General features: G+C 37.8%; 1 protein-coding gene across 2 annotated transcripts in view; it reads left to right on the top strand.

Moving 5' to 3' along the window:
- Positions 1-19,057, top strand: part of LOC150076757 (TOM1-like protein 2) — a 151,470-nt gene that overhangs the window by 39,059 nt on the left and 93,354 nt on the right. For both annotated transcript variants that reach the window (XM_090386236.1, XM_090386235.1), the window contains exon 4: positions 9,262-9,408. In XM_090386236.1, the coding sequence (XP_090242362.1) occupies positions 9,262-9,408 (147 nt within the window). The remainder of the gene's footprint in view (positions 1-9,261; positions 9,409-19,057) is intronic.

Below are 19,057 nucleotides of genomic sequence, written 5' to 3'. Positions count from 1 at the left end.
GAACTAGGTGCCATAATTTAAAGTTACGGGGGATGGAGATGTTTAGACTAGATTGCAGGAAGTTTTATTTTAGCCAGCAAGTTATAAATTACTGAAATAAGTTACTTACATGGCTGATAGAGGCTATTGTTTGGGGAAATTTAAAGGTCAGCTGGATAATTACCTGCGGGAGGAGGGACTCTGTTTCCTTTTTTCTTCTTATTATTATTGTTTTATTTATTTATTATTTTTATTTATTTATTTTTTTTTTCTAGGCTGGTGCAGCATAAGCCATAGGCTTCCTTGCACCATGTGGCCATTGCTAATACTAATTTATGGCTGAAAACAAATTTTTGATGATAACACACTGGTCTGCTAACTTTTTAATAAAGTTCATAGTAAAGCAAACAAAACCAAGAATAAGCATTCTCTTTTTTAAATTTTTTATTGTTTTAAAAATTAAAAAAAAAGAGAATAATTATTCTCTTTTTAATTTTTAAAATTTGTAAACTATAAAACTCTGGATGGTGCCTCCCCCCTTGATTAGATGTGTGCACACAATCTACACTCCTGCATGCAGTGGCCCTGTGTGGTGTGTTTCATGCAGTTGTTGTTTAGATTCAGATTTGACCCGGAAATTTCATTGTTTGTCATAAACAACGTTATAGAAGGGGTGCAAGAATATTTACTGATGCTATCGGGGCAGGGTTAGGTGGGTCAGAAAACTGCTAGCTTGGGGGGGGGATACACAGACTAAAAGGTTAACAGTGGCCGCAGGCAGAGACAAAAGTCATTATTGCATGCTTCCATTGGAATGAGCAGCAGCATGGAAAGCAAGGTGATGGAGATTACCAGGGTAACTAAGGGTGTTAGGGTAACTAAGAGTAGAAACAGGTGCATATATACTTGCATGTACACCAATGCTAGGAGTATAGTTAATAAATTTGATGAGCTTGAACTGCTAGTCAAGACATCAAAGGCAGATATTGTTGGGATATAAGAGACGTGGTGTCACACAGATATAAGCAGTGCAGAATTGGAATTTGGGGAGTACAATGTGCACAGAAAGGATAGATAGCATAGGAAGGGAGGAGAGGTTACGCTGTTAGTTAGGAAACACATAAAATCTAAGGAAGTGCATCCAATTGATGTTGGTGGACAATGCAATGTTGAGTCTGTTTGATGTGACATAAGCACTGGGAAAGGAAAAATTAGAGTGGGTGTGTGTTATAGGCCTAATGAATCTGATAAGTATAATGAGCAGTTGTGCTGAGAAATAGTGGGCCAGTAAATCAGAATGTCTGATAATGGGGGATTTTAATTTTCCAGATATTGACTGGAACTTGTGCGTTGGTCACTTGCACACTAGCAAGACTTTTTTTGGATTTATTGGATGACTGTTTTCTACAGCATCATGTTTGAGAGGCAACCAGAGGGAGTAATACTTTTGATCTGATTATCAGTAGTGATTGTTCAAGCATTAAAAATTCGCAGATAAAGCAACCACTGGTTAACAGTGATCACAATGTACTGATGTGGGAATTACTTAAAGATGTAACTACCATCAAGGCTAAAGGGAAGGGCTTTTGCTTTCGTAAAGGTGACTACAGGAATCTCAGACAGTTTTTAAATTCTGTACAGTGGGATCAACTGATGATGTTACCAACGTTGAATTCTAAATGGGAAGCCTTCAGGGACTTAATCTTGGAGGCTGCTAGGCTTTTCATTCCAACTAAGAAATACTGTTCAAGATTCAGGACTAAATGGATGTCAGATGAATTAATGAGCCTCGTGGGAGAGAAGAAAAATGTATAGGATGCATATAAATTATCAGGTGATACAGAAGCCTATTGCAGATATAAATTTGTCTACAATCAATTCAAAAAGGAGGCAAAGGCGAAGGCAGATTACGAGAAATCTTTGGCAAAGGATGCAAAGAAAAACAGCAAAAAGTTCTCTACTTATGTAAATTCTAGAAGGAAAGGGATGAATCAGATTTGACCACTTAACATAGATGGGTTGACTGTTGACGATCATGCTCAGGTAGCTGATAAACTGAATGAGTATTTTGTATCTACATTCGCATGAGGAGTTATTCAATGAGGGGGAATGCCAGAAGTTTATCAGGGAGCTAAGTGATTTTGTAATAACTAAGAGAAAAGTGGAGAAGAAATTGTTGAAGTTCAACCTAAGGAAGGCATCTGGGGTGAATGGTATCCATCCAGTTATATTAAAGGAGGCAGCAAAGGAAGTAAGCAAACCTTTAGCCATAATTATGAGAGCTTTCTTGGACGCAGGGGAAGTCCAAATATATCATCAATTCCCAAATGGGATTCAAAAGGTGACACAAGTAACTATGGACCTGTTAGTTTAACATGTGGTCCCGGGGAAAATAATGGAGTCACTGGTTAAAGAAGCATTGCAGGATCATCTAGACAAGACTTCAGTTATAGCTCAGACACAGCATGGGTTGCTAAAGGGAGGTCTTGTCTGACCAATTTGATTGCATACTATGATGTGGTCACAAAGGAACTGAATGCAAAAAAAATAATTTTGATATCATATACTTGGATTTCAAGAAAGCTTTTGATACTGTTCCACATGGAAGATTGCTGTACAAATTGGAGAGGTATGGCATTAAGGGTAAGTTGCTACAATGGATAAAGGGATGGTTGAGTGGGAGATGACAGAGAGTGGTAATCATTGAACACTGCTCTTCATGGACAAATGTTATTAGTGGAATTACCCAGGGTTTGGTGCTGGGCCCATTGTTGTTTTGTGTATTCATCAATGATATTGATGAAGGTATATCAAGATTAATGTCCAAGTTTGCAGATGATACAAAGATTGGCAGGGTTGTTAATGACAGTAAAGACAGTATGCTATTCCAACTGGATCTAGACAAGTTGGGCAAATGGGCTGAGAAGTGGCAACTGAAGTTTAACTTTGACAAATGTAAAATACTGCTTATGGGTAGCAATAACCCAAGAGAAACATACCAACTGTGTGGTACTACACTCAGGAAAGTGAAAAAGACCTGGGAGTAATTGTGCAGTCAAATATGAATTTGCTGAGCACTGCAGGCGGGCTGCCAGGGCAGATCATGGAGTCTTGTCAATGATATGTAGGAATTTTTCTAGCTGGGACAGGGAAGTGATTATCCCGTTGTACAAGGCAATGGTCAGGCCACACCTAAAGTACTGTATACAAGTCTGGAGGCCTCATTTTAGGAAGGATGTAGAGTTGCTAGAATGAGTTCAAAGAAGGGCAACAAGATTGGTGAGGGGGAACAGAGGGGTGCTCTTACCAAGAAAGGCTCAAGTTCTGCAAATTGCAGTGCCTGGAGAGTAGGCACCTGTGAGGTGATCTGATTGAGGTGTATAAGGACTTGAATGGGTTGAGCAAGCTGAATGCTGATGGGATTCTTCCTCTTGCTCACATTATGAACCTGAGGGGGCATAAATTCAAATTGAGGAAAGACAGTTGTAGAATAGATGTGTGTGGAAGTTTGCCTTTAGCCAGCAGTGGGTGGTTGATTGGTGGAACGGACTTCCATCTTTTGTTGTGGAAGTTGATAGCCTAAATAAATTTAAGGCTGAGCTGGATGGGCATTTGGAATGAATGGAGAGGTGAAATGGGAGGGTTTTTTTTTTTTTTTTTTCGGCTGATGCTGCATAAGCTTGCTTTCTTGCATCGTATGCCTCTACTAATACTAATGCTAAACAATAGTGATGGGGATTGGTTCCATTTTTGTATAGTCATTTCAAGTCTGTCTCCTCATATTATATATTCAGGTGAGGGGGAATATGAAATGGTATCTTTCTCCCATTATAAGATGCTGTATGAGTCATAAGAGTAGAAGAGTGCATCCCACACAGCAGCATCTGGCTTAAGCAAGATTTATCTGTTTGGGGGACACTCACTGGTCATCCAATTTTCCATCGATAGCATAGCACTTATAAATAGTGCCACTGTCTCTGTCAGTATAGTGGTTTTGCCATTTGTCACTTGTTTGGAGATATCTGGTTCAAGTCCTGTCATAGACTTGAGGAATTTCTAAAGGCTCCCTTCAGGAACTGTTGTTAGCTGGGGCTGTAATTAGCTGATCTCAGGCATAGGAAATAGGATGTTTCTCCCCTGAATTATTCTGGGTTTTTAAGCTGTCACAACATGTAAATCTACTTCTGAACACACTTTGCAGACATACACTGAAAGGACAGAATTCATGGGATACCTGGCTCCTGGGCAACGTGATGCTGTCACCCCCTCTCACTAGTGGACGAACCCACTGCTTTGCAGGTGTATAGGTACACTGCATTCATGTAGATGGTAATTCGATGTCAGTATGGATAAATGTTGTGAGAGTTAACCGACTTTGAAAGAGGGATGATAGTGGGTGTCCAATGCATTGGTCACTATCGCGGAGGTGATACAGAAGTTGCACTATACCCATTTGACAGTATCAAGTGTATTGGGAATACCCCATTTCTGGAATAACATCTTATTGTGGACAGCACTGTGGGTGGAGAAAGGTGGTGGATCAACGTGGCCGTCAACGTCTGTCTTGCATTATTTCAGACAACCAGAGAGTGACAGTGGCAGAAATCACTGCCGACTTCAATGAGTGAGGTGCCAGAAACATCTCTACCAAGACCATGGGCGATCATTAGCCGCAATAGGTTATGGGAGCTGCTGACCCACCAGAGTTATAGAGCATAGAGTCCAGTCCAGTCCAACACAGGACTCTATGCCTCAACTGGGCGAAAGAACATTGGCACTGGACTTTGGATGGTTGGAGACGGTCTTCTGGTCCGACAAGTCCCATTTTCAGTTATTTTGAGCGGGTGGGAGGGTGCATATCTAGTGGAAACTGCACGAAGCTATGCACCTGTCATGTCAGCAACGATCTGTTCAGGAGGTGGATGGTTGGTAATGGTCTGGGGCATGTTCAGCTGGCACACATTTGGACCTGTGATACATTTAGATGCATCTCTGAATGGTTCAGGTTATATGTCCATTCTTGCAGACCATCTGCATCCCTTCATGGTCATCATGCACCCACGGGGCAATGGACTCTTCCAGCAGGATAATGCACCTCCCCACAGAGTCGTAGTGACTAGAACATGGTTCGAAGAGCATTCTGCAGATTTTATTACCATGGAAAAGCTTCCCCATTCATCAGACATGAACCCTGTGGAGCATCTTTGGGATGCTGTGGAAAGGTCTGTTCCAGCTTTGGATCCTCCACCCAAGAATGCGATGGAATTACAGACAGCAGCGCAGCAAGCATGGATGGAAATACCTGTGGAATGCTTTTGTGAACTAGTGGACTCAATTCTTCACCATGTGACTTCTCTTATCTTGGCGAAAGGTGGGCCTACCCTTTACTAGGTAGGTAGGTATTCCATGATTTCTGTCCACTCTGTAATACACAATAGCACAGTGTGGTTTAATTTATTGGTGCACTTAAAAACCAACAACAACAATGACTGGTGTAACTCACTTACAGCCTATCTGGCAGCAGGGGTTTTCTTCTCTTTCCTTCAGCAGTCTAACCTAAAAAGATCAGCTAGGGTCCTGAAAAGTTGCAGTTAGTTGGATCCTGATTGCTCTATACAAGACCCTTTATGATTTTCCTGAATATGCCTTTATTAATTAGCAGTAAGGACAGTAAATGTGTTCCTCTCCTGCTGCAATGGGTAAGCAAGTATATATTCTGTTTCAGTTTGCCACATTTTGGTTTCAGATTTAATTCACAGTTTGTTTTAACTTAATTCACTTTATCTCTTCCTCTGAAGGAAGTGAAGTGAAATTACTTCTGGTACATTAGTTTAATGTAAATTATAATTTTCCAAATTAAAAATTTATCAGTTTTGTTTAGTGAGAATAGAAGTGGGTCTTAAATTACCAAACTTTTAGTACCTGCGTTATCTCAAAGAAGAAAATTTTTTTTCTTCTTTTAGATAATGCAGAATATAGAATGCATGTGCAGATATGAAGCACTGAGTGGCAAAACAAGTGGTGCACTGTAAATTCTTTTGGCCAGTTCACAATGCCAGTGGTTTTTAAAGTTTAACATCTAAATTAAATAACATCTGATTAAATAACTCACCACAAGGCATTTAAAATTCTTTTCATATGATATTTCTTTATCTTATTTCTTTATTTTATCATTAAAGTTACTTAAAAATTTGGATGCATTTTTGTTTGATACAAATTTTTATAGATTAAATAGCTTTCAACCTGTGTTTTTCAGAATCCTGAAATTCTGCACATGTACCATAAACTTTTTATAATTAATTTTTTTAAATTTTTATGCACATATGTTACTGTTTTTAGAGTTATTGGTGATACTTGTCACTCTTTTGGAGAGGTCTGGATTTGAGTCTCTTCAATGATTCTATAGGCTTCTTCATTTTGGCCTGTAGTTAGCCAATCTCAGGTGAAAGGAGTGGGGCATTTTCCCTTGAGTTATTGTGGGTTTTTTTTGTCTGCAGAACATGCAAATTGGCATGTGTTCAGTTTGTTTTAACTGTAAATTACATGTGAACGTCTACAGATACAGTACTAGCACACTGTGGCACAATACTGTCTAAATCACTGATGTGCTAAAAATCAATGACACAGCAAGAACAAAAAAGGTATTGGGGTTCTGGAAAAATGTGGGTTTGCAAAAGGGATTCATTCCATGGTTGAAAAAAGATTGTAAACTGTTGTACTCTCATATCAGAAATGTCTATTTGCTTAAACGAAAGTATATAGACATTTTTATAAATGCAATACAACTACAGAGAAAAAAATAAATCATCAGTATTACATATCAGACAGATTTTTTACAAAATGTTTCACACTGAAAAAGGATATTTAACCTTCTCAAAGTGAATTTTTTTCAAGAAATTTTGAAGTTTATAAAAATTGAAAAGCTATGTGTATAAGTTCTTTTAAATATTGATTTTTTTTTTTTCGGGTTTGACTTGATGCATGAACATTAGAGTGGTGGATTATTGTCTATATTGTCTTCTTAGACAAACAGAAAATAAAATTTGTCATTACTTAATTTTTTACTTTGCATAATATCTTCTACATTTATATATCATCTATACATACATATTATGATATGGTCTAATCAATGTAGATCTGCATTCCAGAGTATTTCTTCAGTCTTAGCTTGTGTAAGCCCACAATGCTTTGAAGCTTATTAAAGGGGCCACATACCAAATCAATGCCAATTTTAAAAACTGTCATAAATATAAACATGGCTGCTATTATTTATAATAGCAGCCATGACATTGACAAATGTAAAGTACTACATATGGGAAACAGTAACCCCAGATCAACGTATCAACTCTGTGGTACTACGCTGACAGTGGTAGAGAATGAAAAGGACCTGGGGGTAATTGTGCAGGCAGATATGAAGTTCTCTGAGCAGTGCAGACGAGCTGCAAGAGTAGCTCATGGTGTCTTGTCAATGATATACAGGAATTTTTCTAGCAGGGATAGGGATGTGATTATTCCCTTGTATAAGGCATTGGTCAGGCCACACCTTGAGTACTGTATACAGGTCTGGAGGCCTCATTTCAAGAAGAATGTAGAGCTGCTGGAACGAGTACAGAGAAGGGCAACAAGATTAGTGAATGGAACAAAGGGTTGCTCTTACGAAGAAAGGCTTAAGTTTTGCAAATTACAGAGTCTGGAGACTAGGCACCAGCGAGGTGATCTGATAGAGGTGTATAAGGCTTTGAATGGCTTGAGCATGCTCAATGCCGATGGGATTCTTCCTCTTGCTCAGAATAATCACCTGAGAGGGCATAAATTCAAATTGAGGAAGGACGGATGTCGGATAGATGTGCAGAAATTTGCCTATAGCCAGCGGGCAGTTGGTTTGTGGAATAGACTTCCATCACTTGTTGTTGAAGTTGATAGCCTAAACAAATTTAAGGCTCAGCTGGACAGGTATTTTGAACGAACGGAGGGGTGAAATGGGAGTAGTGGTTGTGTTTTTTTTTTTTTTTGGCTGATGCTGATTAAGCTTGCTTTCTTGCATCATATGCCTCTGCTAATGCTAATGCTAATCACAGATGATAGATGGCAGTGTGTCACTGTTGAGTTTCAACAGTGACACATTATTTATTTATTTTGTTTTTATTATTTTTTATTTATTTTATTTAATTAATTTATTTATTTTTTATTTTTTTTATTTTATTTTATTTTATTTATTTTTTTTTGTCTCCGTCAGGAAGCTCAGGCAACCCTGGCGGAGGCCAGCCAGAGTATAATGGGCAGCCTGGCTCAACTCCCAGTGGTGGTGGCGGGCAACGTGGGGTTCCCTTAGGGGCCTTGCGGCTAAGCAGCCAGAGACAGAACAACAGAACACAGCACAACTCTGTCACAAACCAGACACCACACTTTTTTCTGGCTTTTACAGAGATTCTGTAAATTCTTCACAAAGTACCATGGTGCAGATGTGGGAAACCACCGGTGGCGCCTTCCACAAAACACTATGCCACTATGTTGAGTTTCAACAGAAATAATTGTACATGTAAGTAATTTGTTGATGCTGTGTGTGTGTTGATAGATCCTTGACATAAATTTGTGTGCATACTCACAAAATGGTTAAAACCTATTCTTAAGCTGTTTTTTTCTTCGTTTTGGGAATAAAAACATTCATAATTAATTGTTTGTTAAAAGTCTCTTAAAAGTTTGGATACTGATTTTTGATTACAATTTTTCTGATTAGGTTTTATAGAATTACTCTATAAAACACAAATAGAAATAAACAAAAGAAAAAAAAAATAGAATGCAATTATTGGAAAATCATTTTTCAATAACATTGTACAATAATTGTACAATGTTATTGAAAACCATTTGAAACTGATATATTTCATACATCTCATATTTAAGGTTTTATTTTAAGAGCAAAATTGATTGTGCTAATGATATGCTATTAAAGGAAATAGTGCTGAATATAGAGAGATTTACTGACCTTTACTGGTAGTCAGCTTTCATAATAAATCTGGCTTTTGTACATGGCTGGTGATCCAGAAATTTTCTTTACCTTGCTGATGATCAGAATTGGAGAGCACTTGCAGTGTTTAATAAATCTGAATTATTTTTCATAGAATTTTTTTTTTGGGAGTGAGGTCTTATTGCCTTGCATCAGTAGTGCTGTCACACAAAAAATTTTGTAGGGACAAAAAATATTCTCTAAAAACAAAACAGATAAATGTCATTATAATTGTATATAAGAACAAAAAACTGATTCTGCTAATATAATAATTTCAGGTTTTGGAAACATGTGTTAAGAATTGTGGCAAGAGGTTTCATTTACTGGTCACTCAAAAGGAATTTGTTCAAGAATTAGTTAAGCTTATTGGACCAAAAAATGATCCACCTACTGCAGTTCAAGAGAAGGTGTTAACTCTGATCCAGGTAATTTAAGAATGTTCTGTTATTTTTATAAAATGATTTGAGCTCTATGAGAATGTCAGGGCGATATACCTAATAATGAAATTAATGTAGCTAAACTTAATCTTTTGCTGTCAGGCAAACATTTCCATTTGGAACTAAAAATATCTAATTTCTAAGTTCTTTAGTATTTGGACAATAAAACATTTTCCAGGCTAAGTTTTGGCATCTTTTTTGGTAGTTTCCTGTTCAAAGAATGTATCTCAATATAAAATTATTCCAGTACTGACTTATATGTAAAATCTGATAAAATTCACTGCTTACATATACTGCCTGATGAAATTCATTACTAAACCAAAGATAAAATGATTAAAAACTAAAATTGGCAATGTTAAAAATGAAATATATATATAGACTGCTTGTGGAATAAAATAACAGATACAGTAGAAATAACAGCACCCCAAATAAGGGCTAATGGCACATTGATATTGGATGCTTACATACAGTGCAGATGTCTTGCAGTGCCAAAAAAAAAAAAGAAAATGGCAAGTCATGTGATTACTGTATTTGTTTACGTTTGCCATTTTAAAAGTCAATTCTGTACCGATATCATGGATTATACCGCTGTTTTACATTTGTTTTAAATTAAAAAAAACCCTCACTATGGCCCCTAAAGTTAATAAACCTCATACAGAAAAGAACAACAACATTAAAGCTTAGTGACAAACTTGATATAATTCAAACTATTACATTAGGATCACCCAGAAAGTTAATTTTTTTTTTTATGAAAACTTCAAATATGAGAGGTATTAGAACCTATAGTGCTTGGTGCTGTGCTTGGGTTGGAGGCTGAGAAGATGAAAGAAGATACCTTTTGACATTAGACATGAACTTCTGTAGACTGTAATTTTCAAGAAATATGTATGAAGAAAGGTTCCAGAAAACGGCAGTTAAATGAATAAACGAGGAAGATGAAAAGTTGGTTCTGTGAGTTTGAAGTTGAACAGTAAATGGATGTTGGCTGGTGGCGGCACATGTTTGGACTGTTTTGAAAGAGAGCGGGAATTATAGAAGCCTTTTCTACAGATACTGCCCATGGAAGTATCTGTAGAAAAGGCATGCAGCAGAAACAGTATGTCTATTTGATAGTGAGTGGAGAGACTCTGTTAGAGATGAGTCATTAATTAACCTAACTGGAATCTAGAAGCCTGTTTTGGGAGCACCGCCCCAGATGTGGGAACAATATTCCATGGTAGGGTGGATTTGCGATTTCTACAGAGCGAACAGCTGTTTAGAAGAAAAGTAACGCCGAGAGCGAAAGAGAAAACAAAGTTTTTTAGATGCAGAGAAAGCAATATTTGTAATGTGCTTGTGCCAAGAGAGATTAGAAGTCAGGGTAATCCCAAAAAGAGATATATCATCATGCCTAGAAATCAGAGTGTCACAAAAGATAAGTATAGGAGCAGAAGAATCCTTTTTGTGAGATATAAGACAAGACTGAGTTTTAGAAGGATGAAATCAACTGAGTTGTCTTTGCCCCACTGGGGAATTACCTGGAGATCGGCATTTAAGGAATTGGTAGCGGATATTCAAGAAGTTGAAGCTGATTGAACAGGGCAAGATTTCTCGAACTGGAAAGTGGAATGCAATGTGCTATCATCAGCAAAACTATGGATAGGATTTCCAGTCAATGGAAGGTTATTAACATACAAGAGGAAAAGAGTGGGAGAAAGAACTGAACCTTGGGGGACACTGGCATTAGTGGAGAAGTTAGAAGACAGAAAGCTATCTACCATCACCCTCGGTGCTTCCGTAGCGAGGTGGGCAGGAGCAGCAGTGTGTAGCACACGCTTCTTGATTAGTCTGGGGTTCGAGCCTGCGACCACCAAATACGGAGGATGTGGAAAGGTCAGGGAATGACCACCGTATATCCCCGGAGCAATATGGTCTTAGTTGCTAATGCTCCTAAAAACCATCACCCTCAGTGAGCGATCAGAGAGAAAACTGGATAACCAATTACAAAAAACAGTTGGCAAACCATAAGATGGAAGCTTGTTTAGAAGACCTTTATGCCAAACACGATCGAAAGCCTTTGAGATGTCAAGAGCAACTGCTTGGGTTTCACCGCACTTTTCCATTGAATTTGTCCATAAATGGGTAACATAAGCCAGAATATCACCATTGGATCAACTGATGGAATCCATATTGGCGATTGTTGATCAGATGGAAAGTTTCTAGGTAGTTTAAGAGTTGGTAGTTAATTGATTTTTCCATTACTTTAGAAAGATTAGAAGTAATTGCAATGAGACAATATTTGGATGGGAGGGATTTGTCAACCCTTTTTAGGAACTGGCTGAATATGAGCAAGTTTCCAAGCAGAAGGAAAAACACCTTTGGAATAAGAAAATGAAAAAAGGTGGCAAAGAACAGGAATAAGTTCAGGAGCACAGGTTTTGAGAACAAGTGGAGAAATACCATCAGAACTTGGAGCTTTCTTAGCATCAAGATTCGTCAAAATCCCTTTGATGGAAGACCACAGGAGGAATTGAATGGAGCGTGTTGGGAATAGTGGGAGGTGTGTTACCAAGATCATTAATACATGAGTTGGAAGAAAAATGGGATGCTAGCAAGTCAGCTTTATCCTTGGCTGAAGTGACAACAGAACCATCTGGTTTTGACAGAGGGGGGAGTAGAGATGGGCAACAGTTGTGGCTAATAGCTTTGGCAAGAGAACAGAATGCTCAGCTATCATTAGGGCAAGAAGCAAGTTTTCTACTCTTAGCCTGTTCAAACTCTAGTTTCGACCGATTAATAACTGCTTTACAATTGTTGTGAGCTTTGATGTAGGCAGAAAAATGAAACTAAAGAATTGGAAACAAGCCAATTACGATATGCAGCATCCTTCTCTTGAACAGCCTTAGTATATTTATTGGAAAACCAAGGTTTAGATAAAGGATGAGATTTTAAATTAGAGTGTGGAATAAAGGATTCCATTCCTACAAGAATAATTTCGCCGACACGATCTGAGCAAGCATTGACATCAGACGTTTTGAAACAGTAATCCGACCAAGGAAAAGAAGAAAAGAAACATCGAAGGTCATCCCATTTTGCAATCTTGTAATGCCAAATAACACTATGTTGGGAGTAGCCATGAGATAATGGTTCCATTGGAGAAGAGACAATCACCACCAAATTGTGATCTGAGATGCCTAAAGGACCACTCACTTCGACCATATACTTAGAAGGGTTGTTTGTGAGAAAAAGGTCAAGCGTCGATTGTCCAATATTCTGGTAGGTAAATTAGCAATCTGTGCGAGGTCGTTAGTAATTGCAAAAGCCTCAGCATCTCAATCAGCTGGGTTAGTGTGACTAGAAAATGGAAGCCATCTGGAGTTGTGAACATTAAAATCACCAAGGAAAACTACCTCACTGTTAGGAAAGTTAGACTGGAGAAAGTCAAGTTGCAAAGAGAAGTCAAAGAGTTACAAATGAATGATTAGTGAAGTTGTTGAAAACGGTAGAGACAACAGATGAATTTGACAGAATGAGGTAGAGAGATTTTAATCCAAAGAAGATTGAAAAAAGGAGATTCCAAATTACCAAGTCTTTGACAGGGAATATTGGAATGGACATATGCCCAGTACCCCCTTTGAGGCGAAAGGAATCATACAGCGAATAATTTGGGCAACTGAGACAAGCAGTAGTTGAATCAACCAATAACTGAGATTATGTCAGAAAAAGTACATGGGTTTGGCAGACTGCAAGTGGAAATGGACATCGTTGAGATTAGAACTGAGACCACGTATATTTGTGAAATGAACTAGGAAGTGTTTGGAAGGTTTAGATCTTTTCGCAGATAAGCTTACTCTGTTAGTTTGACAATTCATGGTTTATTCAATAGTAAGAAAAAGTGTGGGGGGGGGACATGCTGTTATGAAGTAATGAAATTTTTGGATATGGCATACATATTGTGAGAATATACCCAGATCCTTGACATAATGTGGCCTTGACAATGCCCCCCACCCCCGCCACATACACACTACTCAGACTCCCTCCAATCACTATTCGGCAGAGTAGAGGCAGCAAGATTATACACTAGCTACTCCGGAAGCCTCCTAGAGAGTTACCAACAGGTTCGGTCCAGTGTACTAACTAGTGGCCAGCCTGCGAACTCCGTTTTAGAGCTATACCGTCGAAATGTAAGAAAGATTGAATCTTGCAATGAAGTCCATAACCTCAATAGTCATCCGTCATACTGCTTGATGAAAGAGATGGGGAAGGGTTGACTAGAACTTAGCTCTGGAGACTAAATGTGGGTTCCACCACTTCAAGCCTCCAATAAACAAAGTGGTGGTATTGCACTGGTTGATGAGTCATCTACCACCTAGTATTGCCTGGTAACACAGAGGGGTGGCATTCCTCCCTATGGTGTGGGTACCTCACCTCGACCCCTGCTTACGTTGGTTCACACCTGCAGTGTGCTTGTGCATGGGGGTTATACCCAGGATTACTAATAGTCTCATCATCATGAAGATGCAAGCAGAGGATTTGGCTGTTGCAGACCGTCCGGACTTCGCTGAAATTGGGTCCACTTGATTTGAGTGTCACCCGAATATTAGTTCCATCAGCATTTTAGACCCCCAGGTAGCAAGTACAGCTTGTCTGGCATATCTGAAAGAATGTCTGTGACAACCTCAAGGACCATGTGATTACTGTATTTGTTTACGTTCGCCATTTTGAAAGTGAATTCTGTACTGATATACTGCTGTTTTACACTTATTTTAAATTAAAAACACCTCATTATGGCCCCTAAAGTTAATAAACCTCATACAGAAAAGAAAAGAACAACATTAAAGCTTAGTGACAAACTTGATATAATCCAAACTATTACATTAGGGTCACCCAGAAAGTTAATTGATATACCCATGTGTATTGTGTCTGTAAATTGTGTATGTTCTATGGTTGATTTACTGGATGAAACCTCCCAGTTTCTGGGAGGTTTCATCCAGCAAAAACCTTGCTATCTATGCCTGAGACTGACTAACTCAGCCGCGGAGTGAATAAAGTTCCTCGCATCACCGACAGGATTCAAACTAGCCCCTTTCCACCCATTGTGGGGATGGTGACAATACCACTGTGACAACACCCATGGAGCGGAGATGGGAGAAATCCCAGGTGCCGTCTGACATGAACATACCTTATTTGCTACACGTGGAGACTAAACTTGATATAATAAAGAAATTAGAATGGAGTTTAATTAGGAGTTTAATGGCAGAATATAACATTGGATCGTCAACATGTTTATTTTTTTTATGTACTGTTAATTAATTATGTTGATATAAAATATTTTTATTGTCTACATATGAGGAAGTCATTCCTGAAGTTATGCCATGTATTTTTGAGACACCCTGTATATACAAAGGGTACTAGGAAAGTTTTGCAATACAGCTTTGTTTATTTAATTTTTTTCAAAGTAATTTCCTCTACATTCAATACACCTCTCCATCCTCCGAAACCAATCTTTAAACCAGTTCTGCCAAGTTTCACTAGGGAGTAAAGCACACTCGTTGTCCCAAGCCCGTAGAAGGTCCTCATCACTGGAAAACCGCCTCCCTTTTAGCTTCATTTTCACATGCGGGAACAGTGCAAAGTCGCAGGGAACAAGGTCTGGACTGTAGGGAGGGTGCTCGAGAAGTTTCAGTCCTGTCGTGGTCAAATATTCGGTGCAGGCTTTGGCGCGGTGAGCTGCAGCATTATCGTGATGGAGGTACCAGGTGTCCATTCTTGACTTTGGCCGCAGGTTCTTCATAGATCCAATGACTTTAGGCAGGCATTGTTCAGTATACCACTTAGCTGTGCCTGTCTTCTGCGTGTCCAAAACACGTTCCACAATTCCACTCGATTTGAAAAATACAGCTATCATTTTCTTCTTTACAGATCGGGATTTTCTGACAATTACGGGTGTGTCGTCATCATCAAAGACCCAAACTTTGTTTTGAGCCTTGGTCGGCAGATCGTAATAGTACGGCCAAGTCTCGTCACCTGTCACGATGTTGTTCACATACCGAGATTGTCCCTTATCAAACTTTTTTAACATCTCCCGGCACCAAGTCACACGTCGTGTCATCTGCTCTTCAGTCAGTTGATGCGGCACCCAGAGAGAGCAAAGTTTCTTCACGTGCAAATGATCTTGCAGAATCGAACGAATTGCTGGTGCATTTAGGCCCAAAGTATCCTCTATCTGTTGGTAGGTCACTCGCCTGTTTCCGTCAAGCATTTTCCTCACAGCAGTAACGTTTTCCTCCGTAACTGACGTTCGTGGCCTTCCCGGCCTCTCAGAATCCTCCAGAGTGAAATTTCCCCTTTGGAATTCTCTATACCACCTGAATATCGTTGTACAATGTGGACAATCATCATCTAGTGCAAGAGTCATTTCTTCTAAGCACTGGTCTATGGTTAAACCACGCACGAAATTATACCGCAAAACTGTCCTTATCTCATTTCGTGACCACGATGCCATCGCAAGCACTTTACACTCTCACTACTAATGAATAACTGAGCTCATCGACTTGGCGCGGCGGCTACTATGCATGTATGAACATGTCTCAACATGCAGCAACAAGCAGCTTCCTGTGATTCATTGTTGCGTCATATTGCAAAACTTTCCTGGTACCCTTTGTATACATACATTATGGCTGAAGGGTATGTTTTGCTAATGCAGTGTCCCTGATCCATAATCAACATTATCTTCTTTTTCGTACTGTTTCTCTCCACCCTCTATGATTACTTAGCTTCTTAATACTATTATGCTTTTATTATATATATATATATATATATATATATATATATACTATCATTGAATTATATTAAATAAAGTTAAATTATAATAAAGTGAATAAATAATTAAGCATTCATTAGAGGCAGCGACATGCAATTCCTCCATATGAAGCTGAAATACATCCAATATTTTAAATTAAATATTGGATTGTATGGCAAAAACTGTAGAGTGAAAATTAACATAAAAATAACCCAAATAAATAAATAAATGAACGAAAAGAAAGAATAGATATAAATAGTAGCCCAGAAACCCTTGTATAATTTCGAACTTTAAATCCAATTAACAAAAACTATACAAAATTTAGGATAATGCCAATTACATATTAATTTAGCAATACCCCCCCCGAGAGGTACCAGTTCCGAAAGACGTGAAATATCACCAAAAGAGGATTAAAGGAACTACCAATCGATAACAAAATCAAAATAAATTAAAATAAAATAGACTGACCATCGTGCCCCATATCGACAGAGGACCACGAGGCCAATAATGGTCATGGAATCGCTGCATTTCAGTTGCTATACAAATCGTCGCCATGGTGAAAAGATCGAAGTACCAATTCACCCTCCCTCCTCCTCCTCCTCCAATGCAGAGGATTTGTACGGCGGTGGTCCTTATGCAGCGAAAAATAAATTATAGAACAGACAGCACTCTAGAGCAGAGCCACACCACTGACGTACTGTAATCTGAATCAGCTTATATAGAAGAAAAAAGGAAAATAGATGGCGGCACAGGCGTTGCTAAATTAGCATATCGACCCATTACTATTGAATTATATTAAATGTTGACGAAAGTTAAATTATAATAAAATGAATAAATAATTAAGCATTCATTAGAGGCAGCAACTTGCAATTCCTCCACATGAAGCCGAAATATATATTATCATTGAATTATATTAAATAAAGTTAAATTATAATAAAATGAATAAATAATTAAGCATTCATTAGAGGCAGCAACTTGCAATTCCTCCATATGAAGCCGAAATATATTATCATTGAATTATATTAAATAAAGTTAAATTATAATAAAGTGAATAAATAAATAAATAAATAATTAAGCATTCATTAGAGGCAGCGACATGCAATTCCTCCATATGAAGCTGAAATACATCCAATATTTTAAATAAAATAAAACATAAGCCAGCAGTATGGCAAAAACTGTAGAGCAAAAATTAACATAAAAATAACCCAAATAAACAAACAAACGAAAAGAAAGAAAAGATATAAATAGTAGCCCAGAAACCCTTTTTGCCATACTACTGGCTTATGTTTTATTTTATTTAATTTAAAATATATATATACTGTATATAGACAAAAAGGTAATTATCAGTGTATTTGGTAGGGGAGCTGAGCTATCAGGTGTAATAACCATGGAAGAATTGAGAGAAGCTGTATGCTAAAAAACAAATTACCTGAAATAAAATGCAATTAATATAAGCATAATTATTGTAAGTACCTAAAGCTGTGGGTCCTAGGACTTTAACTACTTCATCTAGGGATCGGTAGCGAAAATCGTAGGAGCCACCGCAATAAGCCGGGTCTCTGTTTCTGTTATGATTTGCACGTAAAAAGTATACATATACATCATAGCCGACCCGACAGAGACTAGAAGGAAGAAGAATAAAAGAATAAACGAACTTTAAAAAATAATAATAATAAATAAGTTCATGTCGATAGAATCCTGTGGAGAAAGAATGAAATATAAATAAGAAATGTAAGAGGGGGGGCAAAACAAGAAAACTTACTGTCTGTATGGACCGGAAGACATTGAAAGTCAATGGGGATCAAAGGAGAGAGCCGAATGTTCATGTGCAGTGTATATATGTCGGTCGAAGTGGCCTCGTGTGGGAATTCATAAACAGGAACTGTACCCATGTGAACTGTACCCATGTGAAGTGAGCAATTAAATAGATGAGGCAAAAGCCAGCAGCGGGAGAAACAAAACTTAAAGTAGTGTGGAAAAGACAACTTTGTAATAGAAGAAACAAGTAGCAATAGTAGAGAAATAGCATCTCGATATTGCTTTCGGCCAGCCTAATTGCTCACAAGAAATAAAATGTAGTAAAAAAGAAAAAGAACAGCAGAAAGTAATTGGAATGGAGGTGAATAAAATAGTGCTCAGGCTGTCCAGGGTTGCAAACCTGTACCACAGTTGGTCCCTGGATGGATGACTGGACAATTGCCTCGTGTTTAAGTCAATAATGGCAATGCTAATGAAATTAAAATCAAAATATTATTTTTAAGATAAAAAATAAAATAAAATAAACAATAATTAAGACAAGACAAATAACATAAATCCCCCGTATATAGGCAATCCATGGGCACAAGCTTTCCACACTGTGAGACATGACAGAGTCTTGGAGGTATAAAACTATACAATATGTACAGGCCTGAATGCAAAGGAAGTTAGTCTACAAACATGTTGTTTAGAACTAAGTTGTAGTTTGTAATGTTTTTAAATTTAATAATGTACTGTATATATATATAGGAGTCCGTAAACTTTTTTGATTTTTGAAAGGGTCTGTAAATCTCAGTAGTTTGGGAACCACGGTTCTAGGTATATTGCTGATTAAAAAAAAAAAAAAAAAAAGAAAACAAGTTAGCGTATTCAGTGCATTACATTTTCAGGTGTGTCCATTTTTTTTTTTTTTTTTAAATTATATGATTTAAGAAAAAATTTTAAAATTAATTTGTCCCTTTGTCTGTGATTAATAGAAGTAAATATAGTTATCTCCTTATTAATTAATTACCTAGATAACTTTATAGAACACTTAATAAAACTATTGTTTTACATTCTCTAAACTTAGTCATTCAATTTAATTACAAGTGTATAATATTT

This window comes from Mastigoproctus giganteus, chromosome 12 (genome assembly GCF_048544385.1).
Source record: "Mastigoproctus giganteus isolate SK-2022 chromosome 12, ASM4854438v1, whole genome shotgun sequence".
Classification (NCBI taxonomy): domain Eukaryota; kingdom Metazoa; phylum Arthropoda; class Arachnida; order Uropygi; family Thelyphonidae; genus Mastigoproctus; species Mastigoproctus giganteus.
This window is presented reverse-complemented; position numbering and strand designations above follow the sequence as displayed.